The sequence below is a fragment of the Aethalodelphis obliquidens genome, unplaced genomic scaffold (genome assembly GCF_003676395.1).
Source record: "Aethalodelphis obliquidens isolate GAN/ISIS:26980383/991018 unplaced genomic scaffold, ASM367639v1 scaffold63, whole genome shotgun sequence".
Lineage (NCBI taxonomy): Eukaryota > Metazoa > Chordata > Mammalia > Artiodactyla > Delphinidae > Aethalodelphis > Aethalodelphis obliquidens.
The window spans coordinates 10,296,251-10,318,952 of record NW_020838007.1 but is presented as its reverse complement, the minus strand read 5'-3'; the positions used below and the strand labels follow the sequence as shown (position 1 = coordinate 10,318,952).

Sequence of the window (22,702 nt, the reverse complement as noted above, 5' to 3'; positions counted from 1 at the left end):
AGGAGAGTACTTCAGCCACAGCCTTTACTGGGGTCTCTGCAGCAAAGGGATGACAAGGTCAACAGTTTAGGGTTGACCTGCTTGAATAATTTCAGTGGTCTTTGGGCTCTAGGCATGGTTTCTAGCTAGTTGCCTGGTACCTGGCTCTGAGATGATTAAGGCAGAGGAATGTTACTCCTTGGGGTGCAGGTGCCAGATAGAGGAAGCTTGGCTCTGGATTGGTTAGTTTGTGTATCAAAGGCATGCTAGACGCTTAGCTATCTCTAAGAATTGGCTCGTCCCAGGCGAGGCAATCTCTCGCCAGCCAGAAAGGCTTTTTAAGATGTCAAAACATCATAATATACAGAAAGTTTAAGTTATAAACAATACAGAATTTCATACTTCTGTTAATGATGACAGTGAATGCATGAAAAAATCTTCTCTATAGAAAATAAGTGAACATCTAAACAAACTTATAAGAAATAAGAGAAAACAATTTAGTCAGAGGCAGTGAATCAGCATAAAAAACCCTCAACCCTTATCACTCCAGCACTACAGTTTATGGCAGTGGATCCCAAACTAAAAGGAATTACCTGTGGAACTTTAAAAATGCGCAGGTATTTTTGACAGAATTTCCAGTTTACCTGGGCATCTGACTGTCAGTATAACAGTAAGGCCTTATCCATAGATCTTTGGGATGAAAAGATTATAATTAAAGACTTCTGTGCCCTATTGGTTTGTCAAACATGTAAAGTTAACCGATAATGCAAGGGCTTAAAAAATATAACAGTTACTTTTTCTTCTTGATAAATATCTTCAAAGATACACTCCACATACAGACTAATGATTCAACAATAAGCACTCAAATATTAGACAAACGGTTTGAAAACTCAAATGAGACAATTTAAAATTACTGGATATGTATAAGGTACTTTTGATTTTAAGCGATAGCAACCAGGCCTGACCACTTCTCTCCCGTTGCCGAGCACAGGCTCCGGACGCGCAGGCTCAGCGGCCATGGCTCACGGGCCCAGCCGCTCCGCGGCATGTGGGATCTTCCCGGACCGGGGCACGAACCCGCGTCCCCTGCATCGGCAGGCGGACTGTCAACCACTGCGCCACCAGGGAAGCCCAGGCCTGACCACTTTTAAGTGAAACAGGAATGTATTGGAAAGAAAGTGGAGGAAATCACACATTCAAAGGAGATTGGAAACAGCCAAGACAAAAACAAGGATGGCTCTGGGACATTCAGCAGCGTGAGCTCCTTGCATCTTCACCTAGAAGGGCATCTCTTAACATGACTCAGAGCCCGCACCTCCTAGGAGATAGAAGTTCCCTCTGAAATCAGCCAGCCATAGTAAGGATCAGATAGAACAGAGCTTTGAGGAAACTCTTCCTTGTGTATCATGGGATTGTTTGCAGAGAAAAAGCAATTTTGAACTAGACTACCACCACAAAAATTGCCTGCTTACTAGCACAATTAAAAGCAGAGTGTCTTCTAATTTTGCATAGACCGTGTTTTGCATTATAGTATTTGATATGAGATAATGAAATAAGAGCAAATAAATTTAGAGCATAAAACAGAAGAAAAAATGAGTATTTACATGTTGTAAAATAAGATGATTAGAAATAAGACCTTGAATAACATGTGAATACATGAAGTTCTTTCATTTAAAGACATTCAGATTTTTAAAATCTAGTGCTAGGATATATTAAAAATAGCTGCCATTTATCGAGTGCTTAACATGTGCCAGGAAGTAAAGTTAAATAAAGTGAGTAAAGAGAGAAGTGTGGAAATTTAAATGACATGAGAAGCCGCATGGTCAGTAAGCCATAGAACAGAACTCAAACCCAGAGCCAGCTGTACCTGAAGGCTATTCTCTCCATGACACTGCTTTATATCTTTTATAAGAAACTTCCTTCTACACCAATACAGTGTAAAATTAAAGAATTAACAAAGAAGAAATGTAAACATTGAATAGACAAAATCACAAGTAACAGTATTAGTGTCAAAGTTAACTTCAAGGCAATGGCACTAAAAGGACAAAGATAGATTCGTTTTGATAACAGATATATTCCATACTAGAGGACCAAAAGTTAATTAACTTGATGCAATAAATTACATAATCAAATTTCTTAAAACTGTTGATTATACAGAGACAGAAATATTGTTATGAGAAACCATTAATCCATGACAGGTCATTAGTCAAAAAACAAGGAATTTTCTACCTAATAAGTTGTAATACCAGTACCTTCTTAGGTAAGAAGGTAATATGTCACAAAAAATGGCCATAAATTCGTTGATCAAATTGCTACTCAGCTACAATGAGACTACAAATTACGAAAAGCAAAATTTACTTAGGATAGTAACAGAACTAAAAAATAACTTATTCCTTTCCTCCCAAAGTAAGCTCAAATAGTGGATATTTAGAAACAACTATTTTGTCAAAAAAAGTTTAAATATTAAAAAGAATGAGAATATTACACATTATACATAACAGGCATGAAGACAGCTGAGATCAAATGTAAACCTACAGGCTTAACGCTTTTATTATTAAATGAGAAAAACAAATTAACCATTCAACTCAAATGAGAGGAGGGAAAAAATACATCTCAAGAAACAAGTACAACCAAATGGATTGCAAAAAAAGAAAACCCTTGTATTGAATATACAATTTGTAAAGACAGTCTTTGGGCAAAAATAAATACAATAGGAGTAATGGCTCAAAGGATGCATTCAGAAATAGAGATTTCTTAGGTTTTCATAATATTATAAATACATTTAGCATGTCCAAATAAAGTGGACTAAATTCTAGAAAATTGCAAGTGAACAAAATTGATTTAAATAAGGAAGAAAACTTACACAGACCATTGCCTGAAGAAGTGTTCAAAAAGTTAACTCCATCCTATAGGTTTTTCATAAGTGAATTTCAAATATAATTTGTTGCAGAGTATAGATAAAAATGGAGATCACTCAGGGCATCTTATGAAACTAATAAACCTATTTCCCAAAATGGCACAGGCAAAGAAAACTTACAGTACCACCATTCTTCAGCTGTGTTCAGGAAGTTCTTAGCACAGTTGAATAGAAATTAGAAAGTTTAATCTTGAAAGGAACAGTTTATTTTAATGTTCCCTTATCTCCAATGGTTTTGCCCCAGATACGTTCATGGCTTGATTCTTTTCCTTCCAGTTCTATACTTTAATGTCACACCTTCAGGGACTTCCCTGATCAGCCTATCTAAAATAGAAACACCCACCTTGGAGAGAAGGGCTTTTTGACAGACAAGTACTGGCACATGTGAGAAAACATTTTATAGTTAATTTATTTTAAGTTTACATAAAAATTTTAAAGTACCTTGAAGAAAATGGAAGGGCAAATGACAAACTGGGGAAAATTGCATATATAGTAGACAAAGGTGTTATAGTCTTATTATTAAAAGCAACCTTTAAAAATCAAGAAAAAAGGGCTTCCCTGGTGGCGCAGTGGTTGGGAGTCCGCCTGCTGATGCAGGGGACACGGGTTCGTGCCCCGGTCCGGGAAGATCCCACATGCCGCAGAGCAGCTGGGCCCGTGAGCCACGGCCGCTGAGCCTGCGCGTCCGGAGCCTGTGCTCCGCAGTGGGAGAGGCCACAGCAGTGAGAGGCCCGCGTACCGCAAAAAAAAAAAAAAAAAAAAAATCAAGAAAAAAGACAAAGACTAATAGAAAAATGAGTGGATAACATGAATAAGCAATTTTCAAGAGAATAATAATAGTTACTATTTGAGGGCTTATTATGTCCCACATACATTGTTAAGGTTGTCACTTGAATTATTTCATTTACTGCTGTTTCCCTCATTTTACAGATGAGGAATTTCAACCTCAAAAATGTTAGATATGTAAGGCAATTATACTCCAATAAAGATGTTTTAAAAAAAAAAAAGATAACTTTGCCAAGTTCAGGACAGTGTATGTATTCATTTGCACAGTGACACAAAAGAGTAGAAAGAAAAATGTTTTTTTCCTGAATTACATAATTGAGATAATTTACTTCTCCATTATCCTCTTCTATATATTTTTCCAGATCTGCTTCAGTGAACAATGTGTCACCTAAAAATTAACAAAATTTACAAGAACTTCTCTGATTTGTTCCCAGAGAGTCTACCCCTGAATACATTGAAATAATCTATATATCTTTCTTAATATGTAGCATAGAGAAATAAACACACTGTAATTTGAGCTTTTGTCCCTTTACATGAACTAATTTTTAATTTAATTTTATTTTTAATTTTAAGCTACACTTTTTTTTTTAATATTTATGTATTTATTTAGGCTGTGCCGTGTTTTAGTTGCAGCACACAGGGTCTTTGTTGCGGCATGCGAACTCGTAGTTGCGGCATGCATGTGGGATCTAGTTCCCTGACCAGGGATTGCACCCCGGCCCCCTATATTGGGAGCGTGGATTCTTACCCACTGGACCACCAGGGAAGTCCCTAATTTTTTATTTTAAAGTATTTTGCTGTTTTCACAGTAAAGCATCATTAGTTTTTTTCCTAGATAATTAAAATTTTCAGACAACATATAATGTTAGAGCTCTGAAATCATTTATAAACAGAATTAAATATGAATTTTTAGCTTTTCTCTTTGGCAAAATGTTATTAAATGACTTAGAAAAGACTTTTATAGACACTATGGTAAATAGAAATTACATTTCATGTACAAAAAATTGGGAATTGCTAAGGCATATTAAATTAAGTTGCTTCTGTCTACCTTATACATAAAATATGAACTTAATATTAGTGCTCATTTAATGGGAAGTATTTAATAATCCATCTTTCAGTTTATAAATAACAAGTTGACTTAATGTTCTGTTAAAGCTTTTGAACATACTTTTTCTTGAGTATTTAAAAGGTAAAAGAACCTCATAACTAACTTATTATGTTAAGAAGTAGGATTTCAACCGTTAGCAACTTGAAATTTTTGTGTATCGTCTTCTGAATTAGGCAGCATCCCTAACATGGATCTGAACATAATTTTGTAACTCATTCACATACAAAATAAATATAGTTTTATGCATATAGAAAACATAACTTTAACATGAAATTAGAAATACTATCAAACCAGAAAACCAGACATTTTTAGTTACCTTTGAGTTCCCAATAAATCATAAAGAATTAAGAAACATAAGGACCTTGTCATCACTCAGTTACACATATGGAATTCATATTTAAATATATGAATATTCTCATAAGTGTTCACAGGTGTGTGTTTGTTCACTCGTTCCCAGAATGCTTGATAGTTTTTTAAAAATACTGTTATTGACCCTTAAAGTATAGAATATCTCGTATCTCGTGTACCCTGACTCAAATAATTTCTTCCACAGTTTTATATGTAAACCCACTGTATATTATATTTATTAAGCAATTGGGTGTTTTTATGCCCATTCCCATGAATATTGATAATCTTTGTGTGACTAGAGTCTCAAAGGGTCAGATAGTAAATATTTTAGGCTCTGTGATCCAGGAGGCAAAATTGAGGGTGCTATGAACATATTTATATAACCATTTAGAATGTAATCATTTAAAACTGTATAATCCATTTTTGGCCCATGGACTACATAGTTTGCTGACCCCTGGACTAAAGTATAGTCAATGTATTTAATTTTTGGTGTCTAATAAATTATACAAACAGGCAATAAATAGTCTCAAACTTGACCAATGTAATATGTTTTTAAAAAAGTAATGCAAGTTAAGCTTTCTGAAAATTAAGTATCCAAGAGTGTTTTTGAAAGCTGTGTTTAAGGTAATGATCATGTCTGTTGGAAGCAGTGATTTTCTTTTTTTTTCTTTCACATCTTTATTGGAATATAAATGCTTTACAGTGTTGTTACAATGTTAGTTTTTGCTATACAACAAAGTGAATCAGCTATATGTATACATATATCCCCATATACCCTCCCTCTTGAGCCTCCCTCCCACCCTCCCTATCCCATCCCTCTAGATAGTCACAAAGCATCAAGGTTTTTTTGTTTTTTTTGTTTTTTTTTAAAATTTATTTACTTATTTTTGGCTGCATTGTGTCCCTGTTGCTGTGCACGGGCTCTCTCCAGCTGTGGCTCATGGGCTGTAGGCACGCGGGCTTCAGTAGTTGTGGTGCACGGGCTTCGCTGCTCCGCAGCATGTGGAATCCTCCCGGACCAGGGCCCGAACCAGTGTCCCCTGCATTGGCAGGCGGACTCCCAACCACTGTGCCACCAGGGAAGCCCAAGCATCAAGTTTATCTCCTTGTGCTATGTAGCAGCTTCCTACTAGCCAACCATTTTACATTTGGTAGTGTATATATGTCAGCTACTCTCTCACTTCGTCCCAGCTTCCCCTTCCCCCCCGCCCCCCGTGCCCTCAAGTACGTTCTCTACGTCTGCATCTTTATTCCTGCCCTGCCACTAGGTTCATCAGTACTGGGAAGCAGGGATTTTCTAATAATGCTATATTTAGTGCATTCTTCTCCTTCTCACAAATTTCTGTGGAGTTAGATTGAATACTGAGTATCAAACAGGATGTAAACACTGACTGAGAGAGTGATTTAATTCAGAGTGCTTTTATATAGAAAACTCTTTCCTGACATAGAAATTTATTAAAGTCAAGCAGCTGAAAAAAATTAATATTTAACAAGCACCAGTCTTGTGCTGGGCTCTAAACTGTGCTTTTTTATTGTATTTGTTTACACCGAACGTTAAAAGTAGTTCCCACGTTACTATAACAACACTCAGTGTTGCTGATTCTTCTTTCCTAAAACACTGCTTTGATATGATATCAGTACTTTTAATCGAATGTCTTTGGTTTCTTTGCAGATCTTCTTCAGCAGTACCGCACTGCTGTGTGCAGGTTGGGCAGTGTGAACAAGGACCTTAACGGGCAGTTGGAATACCTTCACACTCCGGATATGAAGAAGAAAAAACAGGAACTTGATGAACAAGAGAAGAATCTCAAACTGATAGAGCAAAAACTAGGTATTGTATTTTTTTTTAACATCTTTCTCTGCATGAAGATAGTGTTCATGATTAGAGAGAGTTCAGCTACAAGAAGAAAGTATGCGAATGATCCAGAATTTAAATTACAGACACTCTTGACCTCCAAGTGAACTGACAAATGTTTGTAAGCTGTTCGGTCAGCAAGAGTAGTAAGAAGCATTCTCAGTATTATTTATTAATTACTCTTCTATAAATTAAGACATTCACTTGTATTGCTTATAATAATTCCAGTCTTTTAAAGGTTTATTTTCTAAATTTTCTGTCTTTACAGGTATGACTCCCACACGTAAGTGTAATGACTCACTGCGTCATCCAATGACAGACTGTCCAGTTCCTCCTAAGAGAATGAGAAGAGAAGTTACAAGACAAAATAGGTGAGTCTACTGTGACCCGAAAGTTATGATTGCTTACTTTGTCAAGGTTTTGGCTCTTTATACTTTAAATATAGCATGAGGGTATTTTACCCACCTTGAACCAGAATTAATTTTGTTTCTTTTTAAGTGAACTGAATGATGATGGGTAATGAAGATAAGATGTAATCATTATTTTCTCCTAGGATGCTCCAGTTTTCTAAATGATTTTTGCAAATTATTTGGAAACTTTCTAATACACTGTATTCTGCTTCATAGGATCAGCAACTTAAGTATAGAATATGCAGAATCATTTGTACATTACTCATATAGAAGTTGCTTATGATATGTGGTTTGGAAAATCAGATACCACTTACATAGCTCACCAAGAAGCCAACAAAGCCATCTGCATCCTAACTCAGTGAAGAAAATTGTCTGTTTCAGTATAGATGCTAGTAAGGCCATCCCACAGAAAGATACCATAGTACTGGGATTTATTATACCTTATTTCAAAAGGTTCAAATATAGACTCTGCCTGAATAAGTTTCTCGTATTGACCTTTGAGGAGTTCCTTTGAGACCGTGGTATTTAGAATTGGTATTCTATGCCCTATCCATCCACATATTCTACATTTATTCAGTAACCATTTGATTATTTTGTGCTGTATCTTGCTGGGTAAATAAAAGTGATATGGTTCTTGCCCCCTTGGGAGGTCTGCAATCCTGTGCAGAAGAAGGACAATTCAAAAAAGTAAACCTTTTTCTATATGTAAAAATATAGAATAATGTTAAGTTTTACAAAAGAACAAAGGATAGGGGACTTCCCTGGTGGCGCAGTGGTTAAGAATCCTCCTGCCAGTGCAGGGGATACGGGTTCAAGCCCTGGTCCGGGAAGATCCCACATGCAGCGGAGCAGCTAGGCCTGTGCGCCACAGCTACTGAGCCTGCATGCCACAACTACTGAAGCCCACATGTCTAGAGCCTGTGCTCCGCAACAAGAGAAGCAGCCTCAGTGAGAAGCCCGCACATCGCAATGAAGAGTAGCCCCTGCTCATCGCAATGAGAGAAAGCCCACGCACAGCAACAAAGACCCCAACACAGCCAAAAATAAATTTAAAAAAAAAAGAACAAAGGATGAAGTGATGTAGAATAATGGGAAAACTATGTTGGTTGTTGGGAAAGATGCATTTTAACAGAGAACTGAAGGATGAGAAGCCAGCCATGTAGGGATTGGTTTCAGTCAGAGGGAGAATAGGTATGAAAGCTCTGAGAAAATAACAAGCCTGGCATATTTGAGGAACTGAGAAGATGCTTGTGAGTCTAAAATATAGTGGGTAAGAGGGAGAAAGTCCCAAGACGTGGTTGGAGAGGTAGACTGAAGCCATAGTATGCCCCTCCCCAAAATAATATCTTGCAAAAAAATTGTGAGATAATGACACCAACTCATTGATATATTCATATAGAAAAGACATGTTCATTCTTTCTTATGTGAACTTTCAGGGTAACCAAATAATTGGAGAAAGTTTTTTATAGAAGGTCTTCTTTATAAAGTTCTTTATATAAGAATAAAGTATAAGAAGCATGATAAAATTAAAACATCACATTTTGGCCACTCCTAATAAAATAATGGATTTAGGAAATAATAATCAATGGATACCCAAATTATTAGGTAAAAAGTTGAGGGGGAAAGTTAATAATAATGACCCCCCTGCTGTAGGAGGGGCCCCAATAAAGCCTTGCCTGAAAAAAAATAATAGTAATGCTAATAATGGAAAGATCAGATGGACATTCCTGAACCCACTGATTAAAAAGCAGGATATTTGCTATTATGTGATTCAGTAGAGAAATAACCTGAATCTAATGAAGCTTCCAGTCAGCCTTTCTCAGCTGGGGTTCTGTGCAGGAAATAAGCACTGCAGAAAACTGGGTGACTTTTCCCCAGGATAGTTCATCTAACATTCTAGATGCCCAGGAAGGAGGTTAATTCATTGCATACAATAGATACCTTAAGGTATCAAAGCTTAAATCTCTCACGAATTTGAGAAGTGCCTTCAGTTTAACTCCAAGTGTACAGGAAATAAGGGAAATTTAGGAACAAGTTAAATGATGCCACCAGGAAGCAGTACACCAAATCTAGAATGTCAAGAATATAACATTGTACAGGACAAATGACTGGTGTTGTGAATAAATTAATGACATAAAAGAAGCATAGGGAGAAGGATGAACTGTTTGTTATAGAATAAAAGTACCTGAAAGGTATAATAATCAAATGCAAATTGTAGACCTTGTTTGGATATGGATTTGAATCTTTAAAATGCAATTTTGAAAAAATTTGGAGAAATTTTTAAATCACCTGGATATTAGATATATTAAGGAATTGTGAATTTTGTGTATAACAGCATCATAGAGTTTATAATAAGATAAATATACAGTTAGAAATGTGTACTGAGGTATTTACCAGTTGAATAACATGATGTCTGGGATATACTCTAAAACACTACAGGATGAAAAAGCGACTGCATATCAAAATAAGAGTGGGCAAAATGTTATATTATTTCTTCTGCTTTTCTGTAGGTTTGCCATAATTTTTCAAGAAGTGTTTTATGGGGCTTCCCTGGTGGCACAGTGGTTGAGAGTCCGCCTGCCGATGCAGGGGACACGGGCTCATGCCCCGGTCCGGGAAGATCCCACATGCCGCGGAGCAGCTGGGCCTGTGAGCCATGGCCACTGAGCCTGTGCGTCCGGAGCCTGTGCTCCGCAGCGGGAGAGGCCACAGCAGTGAGAGGCCCGCATACCTCAAAAAAAAAAAAAAACAAACAAAAAAACAAACAAACAAAAGAAGTGTTTTATGGAAGATGGGAAACATTTTTCCAGTTTTTTAAAAGACCAAGTGAGGAAATTCCTGTCAAGCAGTTTTAAAGTACATATTCTTGAGGCTACCCTGCAGCCTCAGCACTGAATTAGCCTAGGACCTTACAGTTCTACAGAACTACAAATGATGTCATTAATTTGGATCTTATTTATTAAGATTTTGTAGCAATTCAGAGGTGGTATGGGCTAAAGTTTCTTTTAGTTTATATTTAAGTTGTTAGTAATAGTATCATTTTCATTAAAGTAATACATGTATGTAAATGAATTGGTGTATAGATTTAGTGTTGTACTGTAAAATGTGAACCACACATGTAATTTAAAATTTTCTAGGAGCCATTTTAAAAGAAACAGCGAGATTAATTTTAATAGTATATTTTATTGAACACAGTGTACAAAATACTACCATTGCAACATACTGCAAATAGTAAATTATTAATGAGATATTTTAAATTCTTTTTTTCATACAAAGTCTTCAAAATTCAGAAGACAGCAAATCTCTATTAGGACTAGCTACATTGCCAGTGCTCTGGAGCCACACGAGGCTAGTGGCTACCAGATTGGACAGCACAGGTATTGAAAGAGCTTATGATGATGAAATCTTGCTCCTGTGTATCCTTACCCCGTCCCATTTCCCAGAGGCAACCTTTGTTTTAACTGTTGTGGTTATTCTGTTGTTGCCTCCATTTTTTGTATACATTATGTTGGTCTTGTTTTATCAGCTTTCAGACAGCACAGCCCACCCAACACCTTGGTGTGGAGGTCGTCTTGCCTGGCCCACCTCATGACTTTTGGACTAAATTGTTCTGAATTATTTTAGAACTTACCCTTTCTCGTGATTATTTAGTTATATTCTCTCCTGTAACCATCAACCCAGTCCTCCATGCTTTTTTCAAAGGTAGAAGGTGATAAACAACATATATTATTATGGCTATGTAAATATATAGTGTAGGCAAAGTGTGTGCTAGGATTACATTTCCCTCTTTGTAAGGTTCTAACGTCATGACACTTACTTAGGCCGTGAGTCAGTGTTCCAAGCATGAAAGTCAAATAAATCTTCTATATTGTATCAGTTCTTAAAATCATGTTAAATTTTAATCCAGTTCTTATTTAGACTGTTTCTTGGATGTTGTTAACTTCTGTGGAGTTTCTAATTTTCTTTTTTCCTTCAGTATGTAACTTGATCATGTATTCTTCCACCTGCTTTAGTAACTAGTAACCATGTAGGCCTTCTGGGTCCTCCTTGGCAGCTCTCTTGAGTTGAATCCATTGTTTCTTGGATTCCTTGTCTTTCTTTTTTGTTTGTTTGTTTTTGTTTTTTTGCGGTTCGCGGGCCTCTCACTGTTATGGCCTCTCCCGTTGCGGAGCACAGGCTCCGGACACGCAGTCTCAGCGGCCATGGCTCACGGGCCCAGCCGCTCCGCGGCATGTGGAACCTTCCGGGACCGGGGCACGAACCCGTGTCCCCTGCATCGGTAGGTGGACTCTCAACCACTGCGCCACCAGGGAAGCCCTCCTTGTCTTTCTTTCTCTCGTAACTTCCTTATGAAAAGCGTGTAGAAAGAAACTGGAGCCCTTGCATGTCTGAAACGGTCTTCCTTCTGCCTTCACATTTGATTGAGGTTTTCTGGGAATTACAGGATAGAAACAAGGCTGGAATATACTAAAGGAGAAGGTACTGGGAGTGGTCGAGAGACAGAGAGACACAATGCCTGGTGGAACCCTAGACTCAGTCAGAGAAGTCCAGCCCAAAACAGGAAGGATGAGAGCAGAATGGAAAAGGAGAGGAAACCTAGCCTAGAACATGCCAAATTTTCAACCCCAAACTTTGAGAGCTTTGTTCCCTTGTTCCAGGTATTAAAGCTCCCACCAGGAAGTTAGATAATGATGGTAATTAGTTAGTTAAATGTTGGTATATTGGCTTCTGGTGTACTTGGTGGCACCCTAGAGGCTTGTCTATTGCCAGCATCTAGGGACTAGCAACCTACTAGTTGGCTCTCCAGCCACGCCCTTAAAGCAAAGCCTGTTTGTCCACGCCCCTGCTCCCACTATCCCATAAAATTCCCACTCAGAGAGGAGCCATAATGGGAAAACAGTTCTATTTTTATAACAGCAGAAGAAATCCAGGCCAGCAGCACAGTCCTCTTTCTTAAATGTAATCGTACAACCAAGAGACATCACACATATGAGGGGAGTCAACAACATGTGAGGGGAGATCCAAGATAAATAGCAAAACCACCCCTGGAAGATGATTCAACCGAACTCTTTTAAAACTGTACATAATTCTTGATTAGATTGCCGAAGGAGTTATATTCATGAAACTAAGGGGGTATTAGGAGAAAAAAACAGCCAGGACAAGATTACAGATACTGTTGCTGAAATTTAAAAATTCAAAGAACTAAGTGTGGGGGAAGCCAGGCAAGGAGGGGGAAAAAAAATTCAAAGGACTAAAGTAAAGGAAACTTCACAGAAAAATAGGGAAAATATGTGAAGAGAAAGGAGAGGAGATGTAGAGAACCAACTGAGACTATCAGGAATCCTAAAAAGAAGAAAATGGAGAAGAAAATCATGTGGAAGAGAATTCCCAGGGATGAAAGGGTCCGTTGAACGCCCAGCACAATGACTGACAAAAGATATACCAAGATAATTCATAGCAAAACTGTAGAATATCAAGAAAAGGAGGAGGAGTGTAAATGTTTTCATAGAGCAAGAGAGACCATATTGTCAGTACAGCTTTTGGCACACAGAAAACAAATGTCTAGCTTTGTGGTGGCAGGTGAGAAGATTTAGGTTGCAAATTTGGTGTATTCTAGCCTATGGCTTCCCTTTTGCATCCTGCTTACCTTTGGGAAATTTAAAATCACTTTAAATTTCAGTTTAAAATTTAAGCCACTGTTTAATTAGTAATTTCCTCATCCCCAGCCTCTGCCCCAGTCTCTGCCTGTTCTCCATAAATCACACCATATCAAAAATGTTACAGCACTTGAAATTAAAGTATCTTTAACAGTACTGAAATAGTGATATATTTCATCCATACAATTGGAAACAAATTCAGGGGTAGGAAATAATAGCAAAATGTGTGTGTGTTTATGTTATTATTTATATTAGTATGTGGCTATTACCTATTTATATATTGTTAGCTTTTATAGGGATTATATACCATATTTCATCAACTGTAGGATGTCAGTAATTATTAGAAACACCATTTTTCATGAAACATTAAAACACTGCAAATTAACTCATGACATTATAAGGTAGATTTCAGAGATGTTAAATGTGGAAAAATGTGGATTTTAGAATCAACAAAATATACTTAGCAATATATACTATGCAATAGACTCATTTTCTTCAGTAGAGGCTTCAGTTTTGGGGTTTTTTTGTTTTGTTTTTTTGCGGTACACAGGCCTCTCACGTTGCGGAGCACAGGATCCGGACGCGCAGGCTCAGCGGCCATGGCTCACGGGCCCAGCCGCTCCGCGGCATGTGGGATCTTCCCGGACCGGGGCACGAACCCGTGTCCCCTGCATCGGCAGGTGGACACTCAACCACTGTGCCACCAGGGAAGCCCTGATTTTCTACTAATAAAGATTACAAAATAGCTTATTATCAAAATTGTGTGTCTTCTATTTGGAGATGGCAGTTCAGGGAACTATTATTAAGAAATATAGGGCTTCCCTGGTGGCGCAGTGGTTGAGAGTCCGCCTGTCGTTGCAGGGGACACGGGTTCGTGCCCCGGTCCGGGAAGATCCCACATGCCGCGGAGCGGCTGGGCCCGTGAGCCATGGCCGCTGAGCCTGCGCGTCCGGAGCCTGTGCTCCGCAATGGGAGAGGCCAGAACAGTGAGAGGCCCACGTACCGCAATAAATAAATTAAATAAATAAAAAGTATATCTGAATAAGGAAATATCTGCATAAATATATACTAAAATGTTCATTCTGTTCATCTCTACGTGAATGGAATTGTGGGTATTTTTAAGTGTTTTTCCTTTTGCTTGTCTTTGTGACTTTTCTCTAATGAGCATTGTAATTCTTGTTAATTTTTAAAGTGGTCATTTCATTTTAGGAAAGGGGAAAATAGGCAAAAATCTGCAGAATTTGGGTCTGGGATACACCATTCCAGAGAACTGTGCTAAAAATTACTTATCCCTTCCTCTGTATATATTAATTACTGTTTTTATGTTAAGCTTTTGTTTGTTTGCTGCATACATGTGAAAGAAGTGGTTATATACAAGGATTTAATTGTCTGTTTATACCAAGAATTATTATAATTAGTAGAACATAGTTCCACTGGATATTTAACCATCCAGGTCTGATGAGGGAGTTACAGGAAAGGAAAACTTTGGTACATAAAATTTACTGTGTTTTTTTTTTCCATTTTGATCAGGATTATAACCAAAACAGATGTGTGAGAGGTGACAGAAGAGGGGGCCATTGGTCTCACTAAGAATGCCCTGCCTTCTGCAGCTCTGTTTCAGAAGACCAAGAGGGTGACTTACAGACGAATACTTCTGGGGATGATAACAAGTATCTAGACATGTATTTCCATGTCTAGCCAGATGGCGCTGGAAACAACCATTCAGTTTTGTGAATCTCACCGAATATGGGTTTACTGGAATTCTTCCAGTCATCATGCCCTTTGGTTGTCATTATCTTGCAGGTGTGTCAGAGATATGCAGCTATGGTAGTGACTGCAAAACTGACACATAGCATTTATTAATCCTGAAGAAAAGTGTATGTACTATTTTTCAGTATGTTTATCATGAATATGCTACAACTATTTCTTGAAAGCAAACCTTTTTATTACTTTTGTGTGAATTTATTTAACATAACTGTTATGTCTGTTGCGTTTAAGGAAAATTCTAGAGGTTAGGTATTTAATTGTAAATATGCAAGGAAACTTTTAAGAATTCAGAATAAACGTAGACAAGCACATGTATCTGGAAATTCAGATGTTAAGATATATGGAAAAACATTAAAGTGATGGGTGGACTTGTGACAGCAGTAGCATTTTAAATTTCTAAAGACTTATCCTGTATATATATGTGTATATATATATAATATGCAGCAGCAGCAATTTTATAAGTATTGTTTGACTTTATTAATACTAGATTATATAGTCTCAGCCTTAATTCTATGCTTACGTTATTTTGTAATTTTTTATTACTATTTTTAAGGGATTAAAGAAATTGTACCCTCCCTCATTAAGGGAATAAGGGTCTACTAGAAAGTTGCTGCAAAAACATTTGAATTGTGTCTTAATTCATGCTAATGTATGTCAATATATGTCTTTGTTTCAGTCCAAGTCTATTGGATTGTGAAGTTATTTTATAAGGAAATACTTTTGGTACAGTTTTGTGGCCCAGGAAATGTGTGTGTTTTTTAATCCTTTCTGACTATACAGTGAGGTTAATAAAGAAGATTGTTTCTTCCCTGTTGAATAGGTGTGTTTTCCTTTTTCAAAATTTAAAGCTCCATAAAAGTTACCTTGGTAAAATATGATATTTAACCTCTCTTTATAATTGGAAGTCATTTAACTGTTTTGTTGAAGAAACAAAATGGCAGTAATAAGAATTAACTAAAAGAAAGATTGGATTCCTTGTAAGTAAAACTACTACTTATTAACTGTTAAATATTAGTGCCAGAAAGGTAAGTTTCACCTTCTGAGATTTTTAACTTCTTGAGGTTATGACTTGGTTACTTACAGTCATTATGAAATGGGTAGGATTAATATTTTTAGTATGTAACTTTCACGTAATACTTTTTAGTAAAACAAATTTTAATTTCTATCATTTTTCTACTGTCATAATGTCTTTTCAGTTATACCTGCTAAACATTTTCATGGTATCATCTCTTCATGGTTATGTAATTATATTTATAAATTTACTTTTATACATGTTAATTTCATATTTCTCATTTTTTTTTGAACACATAGTACCTCCTTTGACTTCAAAAAGAGGTTGCTTCTTTTTAGCAGGTATATGTTTAGGGATAGGTTAGCAGCATTAAAATTCATGGTAGGACACTTGGCCTTAAAATATTAATTATCTTTAAATATAAGGTAAAGTTTCTCCACATCTCACCTTATGCAAGCAGTTATTTCATTTATGAATTCATCATTAACTTGAGTATCTGAAGATACTATTTAAGTATTTTGGAGAGAGATCAAATTAGTGTTAAAGAATCACTATCCCAAGTGACAAGCAATAAAGAGACATTAGATATATTCTTTTAATGTTAGGAAGCCTAATTTCAAAGTAAAATAATGTCTGATAATATAAATTCCTAGTATTCTGATTCTTTAGACCACACTCCAATAAAACAAATAACATGGACTAGAAAATATTTATATCTTTGTGTAGTACCATATTTAAATCTTACTAATAGAATTTGTTTACATCTTTTTCACTTGTGTTTCTCCTCAGTTATTCTTAAGCTCTTGTTAAATTCTTGGTGGAAATGGAACATAGCATTTCATTTTTCTATGTTTTCATTTTAGTGGAAATAAAAACTTATGTACCTTGACCTATTTAGTAATCCACTGGTGAAGATTTGAATTTTTTATTAGGTATAATTAAACATAATTGGATTTTTTTTTTTTTTTTTTTTTTTTTTTTTCGGTACGCCGGCCTCTCACTGCCATGGCCTCTCCCGTTGCGAGCACAGGCTCCGCGGCCATGGCTCACGGGCCCAGCCGCTCCGCGGCACGTGGGATCTTCCCAGACCAGGGCACGAACCTGTGTGCTCTGCATCGGCAGGCGGACTCTCAACCACTGTGCCACCAGGGAAGCCCTGGAATTCACTTTTATGCTTTATACAAGACCATTCGTTATGTTGGGCTAGTAATTATAGGATGGTATTTAAAAGAGAAATCTTTTACTTTGTATTTCTTCTGATTTCACTAGTTCTGTGATATATTGATAAATGACTACCAAGTTCAGTGAAAAAGTTTACTTCCGTGTTTTCATAGACTAGAATTATGTCTTGATTTGTTCAGCATATTGCATACTTCTCTTTAGTAGTTTTGCAGAGTGAATCTCTTGTACGAAGAATTGCTGGGAGTTCCCTGGTGGCCTAGTGGTTAGGATTCTGGGCTTTCACAGCTGTGGCCTGGGTTCAGTCCCTGGTCGGGGAACTGAGATTCTGCAAGCTGTGGGGTGTGGCCAAAAAAAAAAGAAAAAGAAAAAAAAGGACTGCTGACAGTTCAACAGTGATCCCTGTATCAAATGTTAATGAAAAGTCAAAAATCATTTTAAAAAACCAATCATATGTGTTTAAAAGTAATAATATATTGAGCTTTGGCTACATTTGTGTTAAATGTTCATGTGCTGATTGCCTGATGTTTTTATAATAGAATATAGATTATCCTATTGTTAGAATGGAGTGCCAGTTTCATAAGATTTATAAATATGATTATTGGGATGTTTCAAAATGTAAAATTATGAAGTAGTTGGCCTTAGTTGTTTGAAATACAGAATGAGGGCTTCCCTGGTGGCGCAGTGGTTGAGAGCCCACCTGCCGATGCAGGGGACACGGGTTCGTGCTCCAGTCCGGGAGGATCCCACGTGCTGCGGAGTGGCTGGGCCCGTGAGCCATGGCCGCTGAGCCTGCGCGTCCGGAGCCTGTGCTCCGCGATGGGAGAGGCCACAGCAGTGAGAGGCCCGTGTACCGCAAAAAAATAAAAAATAAAAATAAATAAATACAGAATGGTTTTTATTGGAACATTCATAAATTCATTAATTTAGCAAATACATATATGTGCTTTTTGCAAACCAGCGTATCTGACCTGTGGAAGGAGATAATAGCTTCTATATGCCGAGTAAAACATTTACATATATTCTTTTCATACATGTTGGATCCCCGAGCTAAAGAAGCATTGTGTAAGCTCTGCCTATGCTAATCTAGGCTTTAACACTTACCCGCTTTATGACTAGGACAAATTATTTAACCTGTCTGTATCTCAGTTTTTCTCATCTTTAAAATGAGGATAATTGTACCTATTTTGTAAGGTTGATTAATAATCAAATGAAACAGTTGAATGATTAGTATAGGGTCTGGCATTTGGTGAGTTTCCAATGGATATCACTTTCTTCCCTTTGTTAGGCAATTACATGGACAGAAGATATGATCACTAAATCTGACTAGAGGTAAGTGTGAATTGCAGAGGGATGACGGAGCATGTGACACTGAAACTGGACCTTGATGGGTATGTAGGATTTATGTATGCTGCAGTTTGGGGAAGGAGGGAGGAGCTGAAAGGACACTATAAGGGAAGACAATGAGACAAAAGAGCATGTCTTTGGAAGGAGCTCAGTCTGACTCGAGTGCAATGGGAAATAAAATTAGATCTAATTTGGGAGCAGACCTCTAAAGCTTTGGGCTTTTAAGGAAATACTGAATCAATACAAGTAACTACAAGTTTTCCAGCAGTTCTAATCAAACCTATGCTTTAAGAATTAAGTGGGGGGCGGGGGAGGGGGGTTCCCTGGTCACCCGGTGGTTGAGAATCCGCCTGCCAATGCAGGGGACACGGGTTCGAGCCCTGGTCCAGGAAGATCCCACCTGCTGCGGAGCAACTGAGCCCGTGCACCACAGCTACTGAGCCAGCGCTCTAGACCCTGCAAGTCACAAGTACTGAGCCCTCGAGCCTGGAATCCATTCTCTGCAACAAGAGAAGCCACCACAATGAGAAGCCCGTGCACCGCAATGAAGAGTAGCCCCCACTCACCACAACTAGAGAAAGCCTGCATGCAGCAACAAAGACCCAACGCAGCCAAAAATTAATTAAATTTTAAAAAAGTGGAATTCCCTGGCAGTCAGCGGTTAGGACTTGGTGCTTCCACTGCAGGGGGCACGGAGGTTCAATCCCTGCAGGTAACTAAGATCCTGCATGCTGCACGCTGTGGTCAAAAAAGAAAATTAATTCCATGATGATGTTTGTTTAAAAAAAAAATGTGGAGGGAGATTAACTTTTGCTAAGACAGCCTGAGGAGCTCTGCTGACCCTGCTCCCCAGTAGCTGATGAGAAGTATTAAAAGCAGCCATTTAAAACCTCTTGGAATGGTCCTAAGGGCAAACAGTAAATGAAATATCTATTCAAGAAAATCTATGAAAATTCTGTAAGAAAGTTTAGGATCTGTGGCATTTTAAACCAAACCTCATTGTCCCCCTCCGACCTCCCAGCTCAGCAAGGTGGAGACCCCAGTCCAGACTGCTACAGCCAAGAACCCTGTGCTCCCTTGACCCTCCATCTCCCAGCCAGAGGGCTTTCTTTCCAGGAGGAGCAAGACTTCAGTGGTTTCTTACCATGCCCACAATTGCGTTTTGCTGAAAGCTAAGTCCCAGGTCAGTGTGGTCAAGAAGTGTGGGCTGTCTCCTTCCTCCCTGGCCCCACTTGTGGGATGGAGGCTCCGCCTTGGACCTGGCATGCTGAGAATAGTGGAGCCTTGATAGCCCTTCCTCTAGCTCGTGAGGTGGTGGTTCCACCCTAGGAGAAGCAAGCCAAGAGGATCTTGGGCTACTGCCGCCTCTACCACGTTTAGCTCCTAGGGCACAGGTGTTACTCAGAAATTTGCCATCATTCCCAGCTCCAGAGCCCTGGCTCTGAGATTTTGTTTCGGAGGGAGGAGGGGAGATAAACATGTCAAACAAATAGCTCCTAATCACTTCGCAAAGGAACTGGCTTCGTTCACAACATGGAGAAATCTAAACCTAAGAGCATTCTCAAAAATAGTGGAGGTTGTATAGGGAATTGGGAAGAGGTCCATGGAACTAATGAAGATATAGGCTGGCTAGTTTTCAGGAGAGAATGGAGCAATAAGACACCTGGAAGAAGCCCACCTTGGGTTAGAACAAATATCAAACACCTCAGAAACTTCCATCCCCATCAAAAAAGCCATACTTTGATTAAATTAGTTTGTGCAGGAATTTTTGTTCCGGGCATTGATATAAAAAATAGAGCAGTCAACCAGCTATTAATGGAGTTTGACAGCTGGTTGTAGGGTTGAGGAAAGAGAAGAGAGCCCTAACACCACCAGTGTTCTCCCAGAGTGACTGTGGGGCACACCTAGAGCTGTGCCTCGCTGAAGAGGAGCATCCAACTTAACACTGGGGGATGGGGTGGGGCCCAGATTTCACTAAAATAATCCAGCCAGTCACTAAGTAAGGAAATAAGCCCCAGAAGATGGTGAACCAGTACCCAAAGTTGTTACAATATGTTATCTAAAATGTGCCATTTCCAACAAAAAATTAGGAGATGCAAAGAAATTGGGAAGTATGACTCCTACACTGGAAATAATGAAGGCAGCAGAAACTACCTGTGAGAGCTACTAGTTGTCAGATTTAACAGAAAAATATTTTGAATTAGCCATTATCAATATGTTCACAGAACTAAAGGAAAACTTGGTTAAGGAATTAAAGGTGCAATGACAATGTCTTATCAAATTAAGTATATCAATAAAAAGAAAAATGTTAAAGAACTATATGGAAATTCTGGAGTTGAAAAGTACAATAACTGAAATAAGCAATTCACTAGAGTGACTCAACAGTAGATTTAAACTGGCAGAAGAAAGAATTAGTGAACTTGAAGATAGATTGATAGAGATTATGCAGGTTGAACAGAGAAAAAAGAATGAAGAAAAATGAGCAGAGGCTAAGAGAAAATGTGCAACAATGAATAGGCAGATGTAGTTTTCAGTTTCACAATTTACTAGAAAGCAACAGTTATCCAAAGAGAGTTCAGAAATAAATCTATGCTTCTATGGTCAATTGATTTTCAGCAAGGGTGTCAAGAATCAACCAAAGGGAAAACAATCGTCTTTTTGACAAATGGTGCTGAGACAACTGGGCAGTCACAAGCAAAAATTAACTTGGATCCCACGTCACACCATGTACAAAAATTACCTCAAAAAGTATCAAAGACCTAAATAGAAGAGCAAAAATTTTAAACTCCTAGAAGAAAACGTAGAGGTAAATCTTCATGACCTTGGATTTGGCAAAGAATTCTTACATATGACACCAAAATCAAGAGCAACAAAAGGAAATGAGGTAAATTGGATTTCATCAAGATTAGACAATTTTGCTTCAAAGCATACTATCAACATGAAATGACAACACAGCAGAATGGGAGAAAATATTTACAAATCATATGCCTGATAAGGGACATACCTAGAATATATAAAGAACCCTTATAACTGAATAATAAAAATATAAATGACCCAATTTAAAAATGGCAAGGGATATGAATAGACATTTCTCCAAAGTAGATACACAAATGCCTAACAAGCACATGAAAAGATGTGCAACCTCATTATTCATCAGGGAACCACAAATCAAAACCACTATGAGAAGTCACATCCACTAGGATGGCTATAATCAAAAAGTCAGATAACAGCAAATTTTGTCAAGAAGGTATAGAAATTAGAAGCCTCATGCATTGCTGGTGGGAATGTAAAATGATCCAGTCACTTTGGAGAACAATCTGAATCAGGTGGTTTCTCAAATGATTAATCATAGTATTACCACATGACCCAGTAATTCCATTCCTGGTATATGCCCAAGAGCAATGAAATCATTTGCCCACACAGAAACTTGTACATGAATGTTATAACAGCATTACTCATAATAACTAAAAGGTGTCCATCAAGGAATTAACAAAATTTTTAACATCCACACAGTGAAATAGTATTTGGCCATAAAAATGAAGAAAGTACCTATACGTGTTACAACATGGATGAACTACAAAAACATTAAGTGAAAGAAGCCAGTCACAAAAGACCACATACTGTATGATTCCACTCCTATGAAAATTTAGGAAAATCTATAGAAACAAAGATTAGTGGTTGCTTAGTGGTGGGGTGGGGGGTGTCTAGGAGTAGGGTCCTGATAGCCAAAGGATACAGAGTTAACCTTGTGGATTGAATTGTATGCCCCCCAAAGATCCTGAAGATCAAACCCTAGTACCTCAGAATTTGGTCTTGTTTGGAAATAGGGTCTTTACAGAGGTAATCAAGTGAAAATGAGATCATTAAGGTTGGCTCTAACCCAATGTAACATGTTCTTATGAAAAGGGAAACTTTGGACACAGACACTAACAGAGAGAAGATCGTGTGGAGACATGTGGGCAGAAGATGGCCATGTGATGAGAATGATGCATCTACAAACCAAAGAACTAGAAGCTAGAAGAGGCGACGAAGGTGTTACAGACTGAATGTTTGTGTCTTTCTCAAATTCACATGTTGAAACCTATTCACAAACGTGAGGGTGTTTGGAGGTGGGACTTTTGGACAGTGATTAGGTCATGAGGGTTGAGCCCACATGAATGGGATTAGTGCCTTTATAAAAGGGACATCAGAGTGATCCCTTATCCCTTCTACCATGTGAGGACATAACAAAAAGACGGCCTTCTGTGAACCAAGAAGCAGGTTCTCACCAGATGCCAAATATGCCCACACCTTGATCTTGGACTTCCCAGCTTCCAGAACTGTGAGAAATAAATTCA

The 22,702-nt window shown here is 38.0% G+C and overlaps 1 protein-coding gene across 1 annotated transcript in view; it reads left to right on the top strand.

Moving 5' to 3' along the window:
- SMCHD1 (structural maintenance of chromosomes flexible hinge domain containing 1) overlaps positions 1-15,644 on the top strand; it is a 129,379-nt gene extending 113,735 nt beyond the window's left edge. Inside the window, exons 46-48 of the mRNA XM_027088813.1 lie at positions 6,811-6,969; positions 7,262-7,364; positions 14,591-15,644. Of these exons, the coding sequence (XP_026944614.1) occupies positions 6,811-6,969; positions 7,262-7,364; positions 14,591-14,615 (287 nt within the window). The 3' untranslated portion in view covers positions 14,616-15,644. The remainder of the gene's footprint in view (positions 1-6,810; positions 6,970-7,261; positions 7,365-14,590) is intronic.
- The last annotated feature ends 7,058 nt before the right edge of the window (positions 15,645-22,702 follow it).